The sequence below is a fragment of the Emydura macquarii genome, unplaced genomic scaffold (genome assembly GCF_026122565.2).
Source record: "Emydura macquarii macquarii isolate MOO-44397 ecotype Brisbane River unplaced genomic scaffold, CSIRO-AGI_Emac_v2 contig_2924, whole genome shotgun sequence".
Taxonomy (NCBI): domain Eukaryota; kingdom Metazoa; phylum Chordata; order Testudines; family Chelidae; genus Emydura; species Emydura macquarii.
In genome coordinates, this window is record NW_027133061.1 from 1,054,902 (window position 1) to 1,072,997 (window position 18,096).

Genomic DNA, 18,096 nt, shown 5'->3' on the forward strand with positions numbered 1-18,096 from the left:
TGATGAGGAGAAGAGGAAGGAAAACAAAGTTCAATGATATTTTTGTACATTTTCCCCCGAGTTTTTCAACCAACTGTAGAACTGACTAAAACTTTCTAATTTCAAATTACTGATAAACATTTTTCATTTTGGTGAAGAAGAAAAAAAAGTTGATGACATTTTTGCTGATATCCCTCACACGTTGTTCAAGGGCATTGTCAGAATTCTTCAAATTTCAATTAAAAACTAGAATTTCAATTTTAAAAAATCTTAAGAAATCTCCAGGAATCATTTTTTCCTGTTTTTTTTTTTACCATCTCGAATTTAAATCTACAACTTCACTGACATCCAATTAGTATGAGTTTTAATTGATGAGAGATTTAGCTGTTTCTTTGTAATTTTTTTTTCTATCTTTGGTTGCTGAAACTGATTAAAAAAAAAAAAATCTTTCCCCCATTTTAAATGTGTTTTGATTCAGGTATAAGCCATATTTCCACTATTTACCATTCTAGACCTCAGTGGGGTGTTCAAAAACTTGCACTTTGCAAAGGTGTGTGGAACAAATCTGGTGATCTACCAGCGGGGATGTGGTCTTTAATTAAATTTCATCTGAACAGCCAGAGAAGGCCCTAAAAATCAAGGGCCTGATTCTCATTTACCCTAAGGCCCCTTTATATGGTTCTGGCAGTGCAAAGGGACCTTTAAATGGCATGCATTTACACTTGCTAGACAAGCGCACCCCTTATGCCATGCAGCGAGGCTGAGAATCTGGCCCTACAGATTGGATTTGGAAAGCTCTCTTTGAATGGATGATTACTATTCATTTTCAATTTAGCAACATAATTGGAGTTGAAACTGATTAGGAAAAGCCAAGCCTCCTAACTGTGATATTGATCAGCATTCTGATCCAAGCCTGTCGGAGCGAACTACAGACAGAGCAGCGACACGGCATCTGACCCACCCTCACTGGTAGGTTACCAGTTCGTGCTAGGTGACATCCACCCCGTTGTGCTGAGGGAGAAGAAAAAAGAGGCATCGCTTTCGTCTCACTGAAGTGCTATTTTTTTTTTTTTTTAGTGGAACTTAAATGATGCGGCTACGTCATGCTCGCCATTCTGCGTGGAAGGTGAATGCCACCCTTTCACTGGGAGCACAGGGCGCAAAAAAAAAAATCAGATCTATTTGAATTTGGCTGAAAAGGGACCGAAAAGGGAGTTTAGAGTGCACAGAGCCTGGTGGACTCAGAGCTAAAATGTGCATATATGTGGGTGCATAAGAAATCCTCTGCAACGCATCCAAACAGACGTCCTGGGTACAGTTCCTTTCGAACCCTTATCGTCAAAGGCACTCTTCTCTCAGAATTAGGTCTGGCCTTATAAACTGGGCCTTTGGGTCAAGCCCTCCCTGACTCCCGCTCGCCAGTGGGTGAATTTTATCGACAACAACCTAGCACACACGCCTGACACTTGCTCACTGGGATAAGTGATTGATTTTTTTTTTGGTGACACTTCCCCCCCCCCCCCCCCCTACCCTCCCTCTTATTCTTGATTCTAAGCTGCTCTCAGCCATGGAGTGCTTTATGTACTGCAAACGTTGCCTGCTGCGCTAGAATGAATGCCTACAAAATCCTAAAGCTATTTCTCAGGCAGTTTATAATAAGTCCCCGCCCCTGCCCCAAACCCGTTTAGCTGCACCCCGGCCCTCCCTTTTCCCCTCCCAACCCTGCCACTGGTAACCGCCCCACCCCACCCCCACATCTGCCCACCCCCACCCAGACGTGAGCAGAAAGGAGCTCGAAGAGAATTGGAGCTGGTTATGTTACCCAGGCGTCCAGCCGCACGCGCTTTACTGACGGGCTCTCTCCCTCGGCCTCGGTCGTGGGTCTCAGGAGGCCGAGGGATGAGCTGAAATCGGCTCGGGCGGGGTCATCCCGCTCGTTGCCTTCGTAGGAGCTGGCATTGCTGCTGAGGCTGTCGACGGGAGAACGCCCCGTCGGCTCGTGCCGGCTCTGGTGCGGGAAGGAGCTGAGCGGCGTGGCAGTGTTACGCTCCCGGTTGGGCGAGACGGGCTCCGACTTGATGCTGATGTTGGGGTTGGTGTTGACAGTCAACGTGGTGGTGTGAGATAAGTGACTCCCTTGTCTGCAGCCAGCCGGTGGAGGGGTGGGGATTGGAGAGAGAGGAAGGGGAGAAAAGAAGGGAAGGGGGAAGACAAGTGGCAAGAGGGTGGGAGAGAAAACGTAGCGGAGTGCACACAGGGGTCAGAGAGATGGAGGGAAGGTAAAAAAGAGACGGATGGAGAAAGAGAAAGAGAGAAATATTGATAATTAATTTTTGTAAAGGCCTTTTCTATCACAGAAATTCAGCGGTCTTATCATCCACCCTTCTCAGTGCAGTTTAATATCGGTTTACACGGCGAAGCAGAGACAGAGAGAAAGGAAGTAACTTGCCCCCAAACCCCCCCAGGTCTGGGGCAGAGACAGGACTAGAACCCACGTCTTTTAAAGCCCAACCTAATGCCTTCACACAAGACCACCCTACCTGGATTGCGGGAGCAACATACAGGGCCTGCATGTCAAGAAGAACCTAGGCCCTAATGTTCGGCAGTGAAACTCACTGTGTTAGCATCGAATGCATTTCCTGTATGGATAAAGGACGTTTGTGTCCTTTGGAAGTCATCGGGGACGCTCGGAACTAAAAGTCCTAGGGGGCTTCTGTAACCGGCCAGCTGCATTCACCTAGAAAAGTCACAACCCGGCCGTTGGATGGTTTGATCGTTCCAGGCCCAGACAGACACTACCCCTCACTCGACAGTTATTGCCAGCAGCACAGTTTGCTGCTGCTAGTGCGGTTGGAAGGCAATATAGGCACGGAGAATGCACTAGACTGGGAACCAGGAGAAGCGCAATCTGCCCTTGGCCACGCTGCCCGCCTGTGTGACCCTGAGCAAGCCACTTCCTCTCTGTGGATCTTTTTCCCACCCCTACCCTTTGTTTGTCTTGGCTAACTCGACTCTAAGCTGTGTAGCTTGAAGCTTTTCTCTTGCATCAAGAGAAGTTGGTCCAATAAAAGATATTACCTCACCCACCTTGTCTTTCTCATAACTTGGGACCAATACAGCTGCATTAACACTATAGAAAACCATAGCTGAAAATAACAAAATATTCATTGACATTTCTCATGTGGGGGAAAGAAATGATTTCTAGGCAGTTCTATTGGGTGTATGCTCTTTGGAACAAAGACAGCCTCTTGCTGTGGGTTGGGCTACACGAGGAAGTTAGCTCAGTATAACTGTACCAAACAGGGGTGTGAAAAATCCAACACCCCTGAGCGACTCAGTTGAAATGCCCTAACTCCTAGTACAGATAGCACTAGGATTCTTCCGTCCACTTAGCTACCGTCTCTTGGGGAGGTGGATTACCATGCCAACGGGATAACCCTGCCCGTTCTTGTAGGCAGTGTCTCCACTGAAGTGCTACAGCGGCACCACTGCAGTGTTTTAAGTGTACACAACCCCCCTAAATGCCTGTGCAGCACCTAGCACAAGGGGGTGGGGGTAAGAAAATCTTGGTTGGGTCCCCTAAGCACGGTTCTGTGTTTGTGCAATGCCTGGCACACCGGGGTGCTAGCCCACGAATAGGACATCTAGGTGCTATGGTAATACAAACGAAAAACAATAACAATATAAATAATAACAATAAGCAAACAGCTGTTACACCAGGGAGTACAGGGCCAATGACACGCAGTTCTGATTCCAGCCGGTAGATGGCAGTGGCCTACACACAGTAGCCAGCTGGCTGCAACATTCTCCCCTATGCCTATAGTCTGCATACAGGCCGGCGTGTCCCCTTCGCTGCGCCTTACCATACGAGAGACTTCAGCACCCGCTCGGTTCAGGCCAAGGACAGAGGAAGGTCACCCACCCCTGCCTCCACTGAGAACTCGGCCTGAATGTGCGGCACTTGGCTATCCAACCTGCCTTCGGCTGCAGGCAGAGCTTCCCTCCAAGATTCCCAGTGCCCCTGGCTAGGATTCAGGGCACTTCAATTCCTGCCTCTACCGCCTCTGTGTTGTGTGACCTGGGCCATGACTACGTTCAGGGCCCCCACATGGGGGGGGAAGGGTACACTTTACTGGGGCCCAGCAGCCCGGTCCAGGCTGCAATCCCCATTACCATGAGGAAAAAAAATTGTCATGGCTCCTGAGACTGTATGGCTGGGCTGAGGGATTGTGGTATGTGTGTGGGAGGGGGCCCGTCTTACAAGTTTGTACCGGGCCCGAAAAAATTATGCTGGGGCCCTGTCTGCACTGCACCTCGGAGCAAGCCTTCCGGCCTGCTTGGCAGGCTGGTGCTAGCACGCTAAAAATAGCTGTGGGTAGAGGTTGCTTTGAGGTTGTAACTCCGGCTCTCAAGTCCACCCCACCCCTCAGCTTGAGGACCCGGGTGGCAACGTCTACACGGCTTCTCTTAGCGCATTAGCACAAGTCTGTGGACCCCAGCTGGGAAGCTCTACAGTGTAGACACACCCTGAGGGCTTGTCTGCGTCGGGAAACGGATGGCAACGGCTCCCCGTGTAGACACTCAGTGGAAGAATAATTACTGCTTTGGAAACACTCTTAATTATTCCCAAATAAAGTGTCCCCGAGGGGAGCTACTGTACACAAGCTACTTGGGGCAGTGTCCCCATGCAGACAGGACCGTATGCTTTCTGGGCCTCAGTTTCCCAGTCGGGAATGAGGCCAATAATTCTTCCTTTGTCTATTTAGACAGCAAGATATTTGGGGCAGGGACCGTCCCTTACTAAGGGTATGTCTACAAAATAAAAGGCCCGCCGCATGGGCACGGCTGACCCAGGTCGCGGGGCTATCCCATTGCAACATAGACGTTTGAGCTCCGGCTGGAGCCTGGGCTCTGAGACCTGCCAGGTGGGGGTGGGCTGACCCGGGCTGGGAGACTTGGTGCTGCGGGTTTTTTACTGCAGTGTAGACGGACCCGAAATATCTGTGCAGCACCAGGAGCATTGTAAGGCCTGACCTCAATTGGTGCTGCTAGATGTTACTGTATTAATCAGGGGCTTCATTTCATTTGGGGGTGGAGGAGACAAAGTCGTGTCAATCTATAGAATATCGTATGTGATTAGATTATATCCTGCCAAGTCGCGGAGGGGAGGAAACGAAAGACATAACAAAGCAAACAGACCTAGGAAAAGCTGAGCGGGGAGTGGACAAACCGAGGTCTGGATGGGGAGGTAATTGCCCCCCCATGTCCCTTAGCAAATTAAGCCCCTGGTATTAATAACAGAGATCAGATACAGAACCCCCCAAAGTTCACGGCTCTTTTGGGTTGGTTCGTTATGGACCTATGGGCCACCCACAATGTTGAGATCAGTCTCATTACTGCTAAATCCTGGGGCACAGCCTGGGCCCATCTTAATGACAGTGTTGTCTGTAGGCTAGAGTGGAATGGGGAACAGCAGTGTGTTCTTACTCAACAGCGGCTTCGGCCAGCAGGTCCGACAGGTTCTGAACTCGACAGGAATTCCACACTTCCCGCTGAATATTTTGCTTTCCTCTAGCTATGACACTCAGAGCTAAGGCAGTTTTTCGATGGAAAATCAGGTTTTCTACTAACTGAATTTTTTTGCAAAAAGGTCCTGCTTTCCACAGAAAACTTCCCTTTCCATTGACAAACCAAGCTAGTTATTTCAGCCAAAACACTGAAATATTGCGATTTGGATCGCTTCTGTGGTGCCGCATAGGAGCCGTAGCGCCGTTTCCTTGTGTCCCCACTCTTGACTACATCTCCCATGATGCACCATGGTCAGGGTCTCCCATGATGCAACTGCCTGCCCTTACCGGGGGGGCGTGGGGGAGGACGCCATGGTGCAGCATGGGAAATGTAGTCTGTTGAGGGAGCCCTTCCTGTAGAGAATGGGAGAATGAGGCACCCAAACTACAGCTCCCATGAGGCACCACAGCAGGATTTCAGACGAGAAATAGGTCGATTTTTCACCAAAATGTCAACCATCTCACACATGAAAGAAATAAGAATTTATCCTTCTAGAGAATTCTCTGGACCAGACTCTCAAAACACCTTAAATGAAGGCCCTGAGAGATAGATCAGTATCATTCTCCTCTTTTTACGCCTGGGGACCTGAGGCACGGAGCAGGGAAGTGACTCGGCAGTCTGCAGCCCAGGCAGGCATGGAACCCAGGAGTGCTGGTGCCACATCCCCTTTGCTCCAACCAGTAGGAAAAGCTGCCTCCCCAAATCACGAATAACCGCGGTTGAAATACACAGTGTTCGAGTCACAAACCCACTGAGGACTGAAATGCTTTCGCCTAAGCCAAGTGACTGAGCTCAATACAGGGGTACCTGGGTGACATGTAATGGCCCGTGACACCCAGGAGGTCAGAGTAGACAGGCTAATGGCCCTGTCTGGCCTTAAACTCTATGGAACTCAAACTACGAGTCCATTAAGACAACACGGACAGAGTAACCAATGCTGCCGTTTCCCTTACATTAAGTTGCTTAGTGATACAGGAACAAGATGTTGTTGCTGCTGTTGTTGCTGCTGCTGTTGTTGTTGTTGTTGTTGCTGCTGCTGCTGCTGCTGCTGCCAGGCAGAGATATTGCCGAGTGACAACCCGCCGGGTGAGCTGAACGCCGGGAGGGATGATAACTCCGCACTGGTCAGCTGATAATCTGAAACAAGAAGGCACGCTGTTCAGAAGAAAACGTTTCACGGTTTCAGCAGCAAGGCGTCTACACGCCGAATCCTGAGCTCGGCGTCTGTTACAAAAGAGGGTGGAGATCAAATCCTTCTCTGTGTTGTAACGCATCTGTAGGCGGCTAAGGAACCTCACAGGTGTCACTGTGCCATGCACAGTTGCTGCTCGGACCATCCCAGCAAAACTGGGGATAGAACGCACCTCCTCCTCCAAAATCACAGACCCCTGCCGCTTGAGCTAAAGGAGAATCACCATTTGCTGTGTGCAGTAGGGGGCTCCTGACACATGAATGTGCAACTCTGATTTCATCCAAGAGACTGCAGAAGATCATGCGCACACATAAAGAGATTAAATCCAGTACAGGGAAGTGGTGTAGAAACACACGCGCACACACACGCTGATTCCATCCAGCAGACGGTAGCGGTATATAAAACACACTCACACATTACATCCAGAACAGGACAGTAATAAATAAACACAAACATGTACACCGATTCCACCCCACACCGGGCAATGGTGTATAGACACCACTACAGACATACACTTACCCAGTTTATTACACTCTGTAAAGTGCACCAAGCGGCACTTTTACCCCACACAGCAGGACCAAGCAGCCCAGAGGAAGTGGAAGCAGGAATGGTACGTTCCGTTGATTAGAATTAGTTTACGTCTGAATCAAAGACACGCCCGCGTCTTAATGGCCAAATCCACTTTTTGTGTTTGATCAGCGTCTTATTCTGTTATGAAAGGTCCTTGAGATGCCTGGCACGATAAAAGCGGCTGCAGACATTGATCTCGCTGCTGTTTAATTGAGTTAGCTGGCACGTCAGCCAGGCTATCACGTTAATGAACTGCATGTGATCATACTGTGTAATCAGATACAAGCTATCTTTGCTTCCAGATCTGCTCCACCCCACCCTCCGCAGCACGGCAGCCCCCTCCTCTCCTTTCTTCTCCCTCCATCCTCAGCCTTTCAAAGATCTTGTGGTCTCTTTATTTATATTGTGGAAGCGGCTAGAAGCCTCAGTGTGCTAGGTGCTGTACATGCTGAAGGCAGGGGGAGGAGGAGCACAGAAGGAGCTGCCGGCTAAGGGCCAGAGAGGGCTGAAGGCAGGAGAATATTGGGGAAGCTAACCAGCTGGACCGAGAGGCAGGGCTGGATTTACACCTTACCCGCCCCTAGGTACAGCAACAACAGCGCCCCCCCCATCCCACCTACAGCTGATCTTTGTGTTTTCCATGCATGGGGGTGGAGGCTGGGAGCGGGACGGGGCAGAGAGAGGCTGGCTGGGCTCACTCCGTGCCAGGGGATTGGTGGGGAGAGGGGCTGGGGCGACCAGCTCAGCCAGATCCAGGCGGGGGGAATATGCCCACCTCTGGGCTCCGGTTTCCGGCCTGGCCAGGGGGCGGGGCCTCAGGGGAAAGAGGAGGAGCAGGGGGCGGGGCCAGAGTTCCGGAGCTCGTGTCGGGGGGGCCCCCAAATTGGCCAGGGCTGCTGGGCACGGGCCCCCATTGACCCCGGGCGATAATCTGCCACTGTTTAGGTGCCCCTAGGCACTTGCCTACTGTGCCCCCAACTGGAAATCCAGCCCTGCCCAGAGGAGCTGTGAGAGATGCTTCCTCCTGGCCAGGAGGCAGGGGAGAGCGGGATTGCACTCAAGTGCAAAGGCTCGGGTGGCTGAAACTATTTTGCAGATTTGATCCAAATTCACAAATCATTTTGGTGCCCTGAAAAATGCATAGTTGTTGGGTTTGTTTGTTTGTTTTTGGAAGGGGACAAATTTCTAGTGGCAATTTTTTCCCCCTTGTTTTAGTAAGTACATACACAGAGATACTGGGCCTTATTTTACGTTAAGACTTCTTTACTCCTCTATATTAGGGGATGTAAGTACTTTTTACGTATACAGTTCTTGTAACCTCTCAGGGGTGGGGATATCTGTTGTGCACATCAAACTCAAAGAGACAATAACAGTTCTGTCAATCCCAGGTGCTTAGACATCATGAATCATGCCCCTGAAAAATCACGAGACTGTTTTTGGGGTGTCATGTTTTCCAGCTTTTCTCTACAATCATGAGGGCTGGAAATGTACTTTAAAAAAAAAAAAAAGAAAAAAAAAGACGACATTTCATATAATCACATGACTCCAGGAGCTGGAGCTTTTGGAAAAAGACCAAACATCATGAAAATTGTGAAATCACAAGAGCTGACAAGACTGTGTGTAACTACTTGTTGCCAGAGAAATGTATTGTCTTCTGGGAAAAGAACTGACCTTTGATCAAAGGCGGTTCTGCCGTATTGTCTCTGCGTTTCATGCGCAAACAGCAGATCCAGAATTCCTGTGCGCAACTCATCACCCACTCCACCCCTCATTTTGGGCGTCTGTGGTTTCAGTCTTCCCCACCCCTACAGGGACACACCTGCCTGCGGCAGCGTGTCACAAAGAGATGGCTGAAGGGGAGCTGAAATGCTGCCAAAGTTAGGAGGCTGATTCGAGGCACACCCACCAGAAAGTCCCACCTCTTGATCCTCTGCGGCTCTGTGCCTGGCTCAGACAATTACAACAGTGTGAACCCTTCGGGCTTGATAGCCACTTTACTGCCGCTGGGTGCGACAGCCACCAGCTTTGGCCAATGCTTGAATATTGAACTGCAGATTTTCCCATGAGTGGAAATTTACATGGCTACAATTTGAGCTAATTGGGTAGGCTCTGCAGAGCAGGCATAGAAGGGGAGGGACGGACGGACGGACGGACGGACACACACACACACACACACACACACGAGTGGGTTATAGACTTCTCCTGGGTGGAGGACAGTCACCCCAAGCCCATCTACCACCCATGGCAGTTCAAATTCCAGATAACCCTATCTGGGGAATGTCTACAGGGGGACACTCAAGAAAATTAATCTCACTTAATGGTGTGAATTGAAAGTGGAGTAGTTAAACCACATTAAACTCCCGTGTGGACACTCTCATTCAGAATTCAAGTGGCCTTAACTGGGTTTAGTTTAATTCACTTTGGACATTGTTGTTATTAGATTGGCTCATCCGCTAGGACTTGTACAGAAGAGAAGAATTCTGCCCAGTCAAAGAGCGGATGAAAGATGAGATGCTCTTAGACAGGGATCTCTTTGGGGAAGAGACTGTCCCTCATGGTGTGTGTGTGTGTGTGTGTGTGTAGCACCCAGCATAAGGGGGCCCTGATCTCATCTGGGACAGCGAAGCCCCACAGTAACGTAAGGAATGATCATCCTAGTAACATCTCTGATATCAGCCTTTTAGTCAAATATTCAGGTGGTCACGTTTGAACATTTTTTCCCTCTGGTTTCTTTGCAAGAGAAAAACAGGGAGAGAGGCTGCAATTCACCCCGGTGCAGAGGGCAGAACACAGGCCTATACTCCCCTTACAATCTACTTTGAGGACTCGGGCAGTGAACAAGCCTTGCCCTGGCTGCTCTGCACAAGACTGAAATCCACGCACAGAGAGGTGTCTTCTACTTGCCTGGGAGCAGACATCTGCTGGGCTACACCTATTAATTAGAACAGGGTGTTCCCCACACACCTATTCCGGGCTCTTCCAGACAAACAGCTTCGTCTCGCATTTTTACAAGATATTCTCTGAGCAGGTGCCAAACTGAGTTACACAAGACACCGATAAGCCTTCAACTCTGCAGAAGTGTGAGACAGAATCCAGAGGAATAATGCCTTTTCTGGGGACAGGTGTCTCATAACCTTCGTCTTTCTTTCTTGCTAACCCCCATCAGTTAGCAATTGGCTAATGCCCAGAAGCCTGCTGGGTTTTGGGCCGGATGCTCATTTGCACCAAAGACTTCTTTACACCACACTAGAATCATTAAAGGGCCATGAAGTAGATGTAATTCAAGGCACTTCGAGGCATCTTTCCATTTCCAAAATGGAGTCATGAGGCCTCAGTGTAAATGAGAATCAGAGCCTTAAAATCCTTACGGCTGTAACGGTGGATGTTTTAAAAACAAAAAATACTGCTAAGCTCCGGTCCTCAGAGATATCTTGTGGCAATGAGTTCCACAGGGTGCTTATGTATTGTGTGGGAAAAGTTGGCAACATCATGGCAACGGGACACTTGTCAGTTCCAACCAATACTATAATTTCATGTCCATCACACTTACCTGTGTTGTATGCTGTGGGCATGGCAGAGAAAGGCAGGCCCTGGGTCAGCAAACTCGGGGTGGCCACCGAAACGACGGGTGTGGTTAAAGAATGAGTTGCTTGGGAGACTCCTAACCTCTGTGCATTTTGCTGGGGAAGCAAAAGGAGAAGGAGTTATAACCCGGCTGGGTTTTCACCACCAGTAGGTTAGATTTCCAAAACCTCATCTGTAACCGCCGACTGCAGGGTCCCCGGCACCTGCGTCTGGCCACTGTTGGAGACAGGACAGTAGGCTAGACGAACAGCTGGTCGGAGCCGCTCGGGAAATTCCTGTACACAGCAGATTACAACACCACCATACCTCTTTCAAATCCATCAGTTACAGGCTCTCAGGACCCCTACACCCTCCATTTGCAGGCTCATTTGTACTGAGTTTTATTTTATTTTTTTCCTTCTGACATTTAAAATACCCCGAGGCTGATTCTCCTGGCATGAAGGAACCAGAGCAGGGAAAAGAGGCCTTCACTTAAAGAAGAATATAGTTCAACGTAACTTGACCTCAGCAAACCAGCCAAAGTGAATTGGTTCGAAGAGCTGCTTCTTTTTTAAACACAACCACCGTGGAGGCTGGCGCAGTGCTTTAAGGGACAGTCACCCCACGCAGAGAAGAGTTCCTATGCACCACTTATGTCCCACTTAAATCCTGTTTTGCTGGTTTGCATAGGTCTTGTGCCGGCACTCTGCACAAGGGTGAATTTTACCCTTAAGGATGAATGCCCTGAGGTTGCTCTAATTTAAACTCTAGGGGCTGGAAAGGCGATTTATCTTAGATAATTATCTGGCCCCTATCACCACAGTACGTGAGCACCCTACAGTCTCTAATGCATTTGTCTTCACAACCCCCCTTGTGAGGTCAGGCAGTGCTATCATTGTACAGATGAGGAAACTGAGGCACAGAGAGACGTTGACTTGTCCAAGGTAATTTACACCCAGTTTAAGGCCCCTTTATGTTACCAGAGTACACTCAAGAACAGTATAAAGGGACTACTGTAAATGAGGATCACGCCAGAGAAGTACAGAGGTGACTTAAAACTACCTTAACCCCCTCCCTCCCTGCATCGAACATGCCTGAGAATCAGCCCCTTGGACTTCTCGGGGAACTGAGAGTACTCAGCAGGTCTTGGAGTGCTAAATTCTTCACGGGACTGGGCCCCGAGTGAGGCTGATGGGTCTCAGTCATTAATATGCCCCCACTTTAAGAGTGGTCCCTGAGGCCTGACACACTATGCAAAAATTCTGCCCTTTGGATATCACCCCCTAACCCCTCCCCCATCCCATTGGTTAGACTGGGTGGGGCGGGGGTCACTTGGGTGGATCGGAGGGCAGGATTCAGCCCTGTTTACAAATCAGATCATCTGAGCTGTCTATGCTAATCTGATTTAAATGGGAATCAAGAGGCTTGGCTATAATCTGAGGCACCCGGGAACATGTCATTCGACGAAGCCCGAAACAGAATCCAGCTTAAATTGTCCTGGGCGTGGCACGATGCCCGCCATGTCCTTTAGGGACCCGGTCAAGACGGTGAGTTTCTGTCCGTGCCAGGTCCATGGGCGTTGACGGCGACCGTTGCCTTGCAGGATCGGGGTTGTGAAGGAAAGGGAGCAAAGGAGCCGCGTCAGAAAACGGCACGTGAAGATGTTGCCAGGGAAACCTCTGCAGTGCTGATCCGATTTACCGGGCAAGCATTTAGATACAACGGAGACGGGGGCTATAGAACTTCTAGACATAGACCGATTCACACTGGACTCCTGCTCAAGGCTGACCTAACTCCTGAGCCCCTCTGCCCAGACAGTGTCTCCCTGACGAACCAGTTTCTGAAGCCAGCTCTGAGCAAAGCTGCAGGTCGTGCTGGCTCGGTGTACAGCTCGGCTCTACATAAGCGAGTGAAGACGATTATACGGCCTATAATTACTAAATCCTTGAGGCTGGAGAAACAGGTTTTCCTGGCATTCATCCTGCAGCCCACAATAGCCAGGGTTGTGACCACTGCCCCCGCTGGGTTAAGAGTATTTAAGACAAATGTCTTAGAGGCAGCGAGGAGTTCACCTTTCCCTCTTGCAGCTTACACTGGCAACACGGTTCTTGCTGGGACAGCTTCCACCAGCTCCCCGAACAAAATGTGCTACATTTGAGCTTTCGCTGGCATAGCTTTGTCGGTAAAAAGTGTGAAAAAAAACCACACACCCTAGCCGACACGGCTATGTCGGCAAAACCCCTAGCACAGACGCAGTTATGCCGGCAGAAGAGGACTTCTGTCAGCATAATTTGTCATTCTGGGAGGTGGCATTACTATTCTGACAGGTAAACTCCTTCTCTTGCTGTAGGCTGTGTCTACACTAGGCAGCTGTGATGACATAGCTGTACTGGTAAAGCTATGTCAGCAAAAGGGTAAGTGTGGACAAGTCCCAATGGCACCTTTCCAGCTCCCTGGCAATAAATTACAGTCACTCTCATTTTAAGGTCTCTTTACACTGCCAGAGTGGTGTAAAGGGGCCTTAATGTAAATGAGAATCAGGCCCCCTTCACACCAGCACAAAACAAGTGCAAAGCACTACCAGATGAGACTGGGGGTATTTTGTATTCCTTTTCCCCAAGGTAAAGGGCAATGGAGAATCAGGCCCTTAGTTCTCACACTGGGATTTAAGTGGAATTTGTAAGGGCAGGTCCACAAGGAAAAGTTGTTTCAGAATAAGGTAGGGTGGAAATTTAAGGGCACGTCTACATCTGGAGTTATTTGAAATATTTATTCAGGAATAACTATTCTGGAAAACTCCATGTATGCATGTTCTTATTCCAGAATAAGGGTGTTTTATTCTGAATTAGCGTAATCCATTTTGGAAGTGGATTAAGCTAAACCAGAAAAAGCCACTCTTGCTCCAGAATAACGGGGCCCACACATGGAGTTATTCAAAAATAGCTAGTCTGCTTTAAATGAACAACCTACCTTAATCTGGAATAAGTTTCATGTGCAGACAAACCCTAAAGCACTATAGCTGTTCCAGAATAGAAGCATACACGAGAGTTATTCTGGAATAGTTTTTGCAGAACAGTTAATTCCACAATAGTTATTCCGGTCAATTTCTCCACGTAGACAAGCCTTGTAGTAATGTACCGATTTTCTGCTGACCCTCTGCTCATGATGATGTCAAACAAACAACTTTTCCTCAAACAATCTGAAAAACCAACTCCCTTAAAGAGCAAACAGCTTCTTCTGTTCTGTACGGTTGATGGGAGTGTTACACTAATAGCAGGATGACAAAACTTTAAAGCACACAGGGCCTGATTCTCATTTACACTGAGGCCCTTTCCCACCACTCTGGCAGAATAAAGGAGCCTTAAAGTAGGTGTTAGTGTAATTTACACTAACTCCCTGAGTGGTATAAAGGGGCCTTGGTGTAAATGAGAATCAGGCTTCAATACTGCAATCAAGTCAGCAACTTAGGACTCACTGTGATTTCGCACCATGTCACGTTGTAATTAACAAAGTTTCAGTGCCTATCCATGCAGGCAAATTTTGCCAGCATTTTAATGCAGCCCCCGCCCCCCAGTTATTTTGACAGCCATGCAAGATTGTGAACTGTTCTGAGTACCACACTTCCATTCAAGATGATTACAAAATCATGCACACATGCTCCCAGGTGAAATCGCTTGAAGCTGAAGGGTTGGTGGATGGTGACTGCTCTACACTTCAAATGAAGAGTCAGAATCTCAGTGTAGGGTATAGGAAAGAATAGGGTAGTATCCCTTTAAATAATCTGCGAACCCTCTCCGGGTGCTCTCTGTGTTCTATGATTTAGAAACGGCCAGACACACGCCCACTCTGTTAGCAGAGGTTGATCCTGCTGGCAAAGGTTTAAGTGGGTTCCACTGACTAAATGAGAGTCAGGTGACTCATCAGCCTGCCTGGCTATAAAGGAGATGGGAGAGGTTGTTTATAGAAAGAGGATCTGGGGTGTGGGCTGAGCAATATGGAGGAGTCAAGTGTGAGGGGGAAGGTTTGAGCTGACCTTTGTGTTAATAGAGCCAGGGGAGGATTGCCCCTAAATGGGGTGGGTTTGTACTATCTAGCTCTCAGACAGCACTTCTCATCAGCAGATCTCAAAGTGCTTTACCAAGGAGGGCAGTATCCTCATCCTCATTGTATGGAAAGGGAAACTGAGGCACAGAGCAGGGAAGTGTCTTGACTAAGGTCCAGCCAGCAGCAGAGCCAGAAGTAGAACCTACATCAGCTGAGTCCCTGCCCAGTGTTTTATCTACTAGGCCACACTGCCTCCTCGCAGGGGGAGAGGAGGGCGGGAGGCACCTGCCTGTGTCTAGATGCAACTTGCATCTGGAGACTTTTCCATCAGGTGCTCTGCAATCCCTTGCTCTGTAACACTGTAATTTATGGCTATCACAACCTTCCCCGGCTGCCACGACCCTACGACCCTGTTACCAGAATAGCATCAGTATGACATGGTATTATTGCCACAAACAAGGTGACACCGTCCACTTTGCCGGCAGGAAAAGCTGTAAAAACAATGAGAAGCCGTGTTCCTCTGCGGGAATTAGTTCTTGTGAATGAACTTGTGGGACAGTGAATTCAGATTTCCCTTTCCTTTCCTTTGTTTTTGTTTTGCTTTTAAATTAAAAGTTCCCCTTCCTATTTAAAGAAATTGATTTATTTCCTGCTTCCCACGTCATGGCTACAGGCCAGCTCCGCATGTGGTGTAAAATCACTGGAGCTCTTTTGAACTTCCTGGAGCTCTGCTGATTTACATCAGCTGAGGATATGACTCACTGACGCCAATGGAGTAATGCTGATTTACCCAGGCTAGGAATCTGGCCCATTGACTCCAGTAGAGTAACACCAGTAGAGGAACTGGTCTTTGGACTTCTGCGGAGCTTTGCTAATTTAAACTGCTGGGGACATGGGCCTATAGCTTTACTTTTCCATGCAGAAAATGATTCTCTCTAAAATACAGACCCCCCCCTAGGGCCCGATTCTCTGTTGCTCTGTAGAATAACAGGGCTGGAAATTACAGTTACACTGACTTTAAGTCTCCTTTGCACCACCAGAGCAGTGTAAAGGGGGCCTTGGAGTAAATGAGAATCAGGCCCATGATGTTCAATACCTTCTTTAACCCCTTCTTTAATCCCCCCCCAGGCACAGTGTTTAAGGAGGAGTTAAAGGAAACAAAAAGACTCATGTCACTTTAAGGAAACACACACACAGCAAGGCAACTCACCAGATCCAAGTGGTCTTCCGTCTGAATGCCAAAGAACAGAAATAAAACCAAAAGGCACCGTTACATTTACACCTTTCACAACTGTTTCCAAGCCCAATTCCAAACGCCAGATTCTCATTTACACTAAGGCCCCTTTACCCTTCTCTGGCAGGATAAAGGGGCCTTAAGACGGCCATAAATTACATTAATATCCACGTCAGGTCTCTCTTACACTGCCAGAATGGCCTTAGTGTAAATAAGAATTCAAGCCTTCAGTTCTCATGAGGAGAAATAAAGAGGCCATTGCATTTATCTTCCTGAGAAACGTCTAAAGCTTGCTCTGCACACAGTTCATGCACTAGTATAGCTGTATAGGTTAGGAGTGTGATTTTTTACTGATGCAGTTATACCGATACAACCCCTGTACAGGAATAGCTGCACCAGTGTAAGCACCTTTTACCAGTATAACTGTGTCCACACTGGGGGAGGGCGTATCCCTTTAACTATACTGCTATAGTTAACATGGGACAACTTTTGTGTATAGACAAGGTCTCAGAAATTTGGTTTGATCCCTGTCCATTATTTTGGATTTAAGCTGGCCAACGCTGTTCGTTAAAAAAAAATCTTTTTTACGAAATGTAGCCTCTTCTAGAAAACAAATTCTCAGGAACATGTTTTCTCCAAATGTTTTGTTTTTCAAAACTTCTCCATGTTTTTTTGTGTATCAGAATATTTTGCTTAGTTTTATTTTTTGCCTTGTCAGGTTTGACAGATTCTCTTCAGCCCCAGTCTTACCTACACTTATGTGAGTTCATAACTTTCAACGTATGAGGCCTGGCCTACACCTAAAATTTGACCAAGCTACGTTGTTCAAGGCTGTGAAAAATTTCACACCCTAAGCACCATAGTTGGGTTGACCTAATTTTTGGTGTGGATATGACTAGGTCAATGAAAGAATTCTGTCCACCCTTGGAGAGGTGGATTACCTATATCAATGGAAAAAACCCTTCCATCAATGTAGGAAGCGTCTACACTACAGCACTACAGTAGCACAGCTGTAAAAATAGCAGCTCCAGTGTAGACATATTCTGAGTAGTCCCACAGGGACTCTCTAGGCTGGGAAGAAAGGTCTGAGGGGTTTTAAAACTAAGTTAGCTAACTCACTACCTGCATCTTCACTGCAAAGTTAACTCGAGTTATCTATACTCAAAGTTACAAAGTTATCTACAAAGTTAACTCAAGTTAACACCACTCCAGTTAGCCTAGCTTGAATGAGAGAGGACACACTGTAAAATAACACTCCAGCTGCACAGAGTGATTGGATTCCTGCATGGAGAGCAGGTCTACATTTCAAAACACTGTATTCTTCATTTAGGTGAGCATCTTGCATTAAAGCCCACGGGAGCCTGGAGTTAAATTCGAGCTCTAACCCAAGTTACAAGCTGAGTTACCATGTCTTCTCTGCTATTTTACTCTAAGTAGCTAACCTGCATCAAGAACACACCTTTTATTTGCAGTGTGGACAGAACCACAGTGATGTGTTCGCAGTTGACGTGCTAACTCAAGCTGTAATCTACACCCCCTAAGAGGCCAGCCAACGTGTGCTAATAGCACCACACTCGGGTTAAGGGTTTGTGTGTGTGGACAGGACTCAAGTGAGAGGCAATGCTCAGGTTATAACTCAAGTTAATTTTGCAGGGAAGACGAGCCCAGAATGAAACTCCCGTTAGCGCCCAGGACTTGATTCTCATTTACACGGAGGCCATTTTACACAGCTCTGGCAGTATGAAGGGGCCTGAAAACGAGTATAAATTACTTTGTGTGGTCGCTTCATGAGGGGTTTAAAATGGCCTGGGCATAACTGACAATCTGATCCACTGCATTTACGCTTGCTTTAAAACTTTTTTTATGTTACCAGGGTGGTGCGAAGCAGCCACAAAGTAAAAGAGAGTCAGCCCCCTGCACTGAGGCAGGACCAAGTAAAATCTTG

The 18,096-nt window shown here is 48.0% G+C and overlaps 1 protein-coding gene across 5 annotated transcripts in view; it reads right to left on the minus strand.

Annotated features, from left to right (window-relative positions):
• Positions 1-18,096, minus strand: part of MEF2D (myocyte enhancer factor 2D) — a 176,907-nt gene that overhangs the window by 12,933 nt on the left and 145,878 nt on the right. For 2 of the 5 annotated variants that reach the window (XM_067569625.1, XM_067569624.1), the window contains 4 exons: positions 16,128-16,148; positions 10,860-10,989; positions 6,501-6,684; positions 1,802-2,120 (listed from right to left, as the gene is read on the minus strand). In XM_067569625.1, the coding sequence (XP_067425726.1) occupies positions 1,802-2,120; positions 6,501-6,684; positions 10,860-10,989; positions 16,128-16,148 (654 nt within the window). Of the gene's footprint in view, positions 1-1,792; positions 2,121-6,500; positions 6,685-10,859; positions 10,990-16,127; positions 16,149-18,096 lie in introns of those variants that run through there. The other 3 variants (XM_067569627.1, XM_067569626.1, XM_067569628.1) reach the window with 3 other exon arrangements.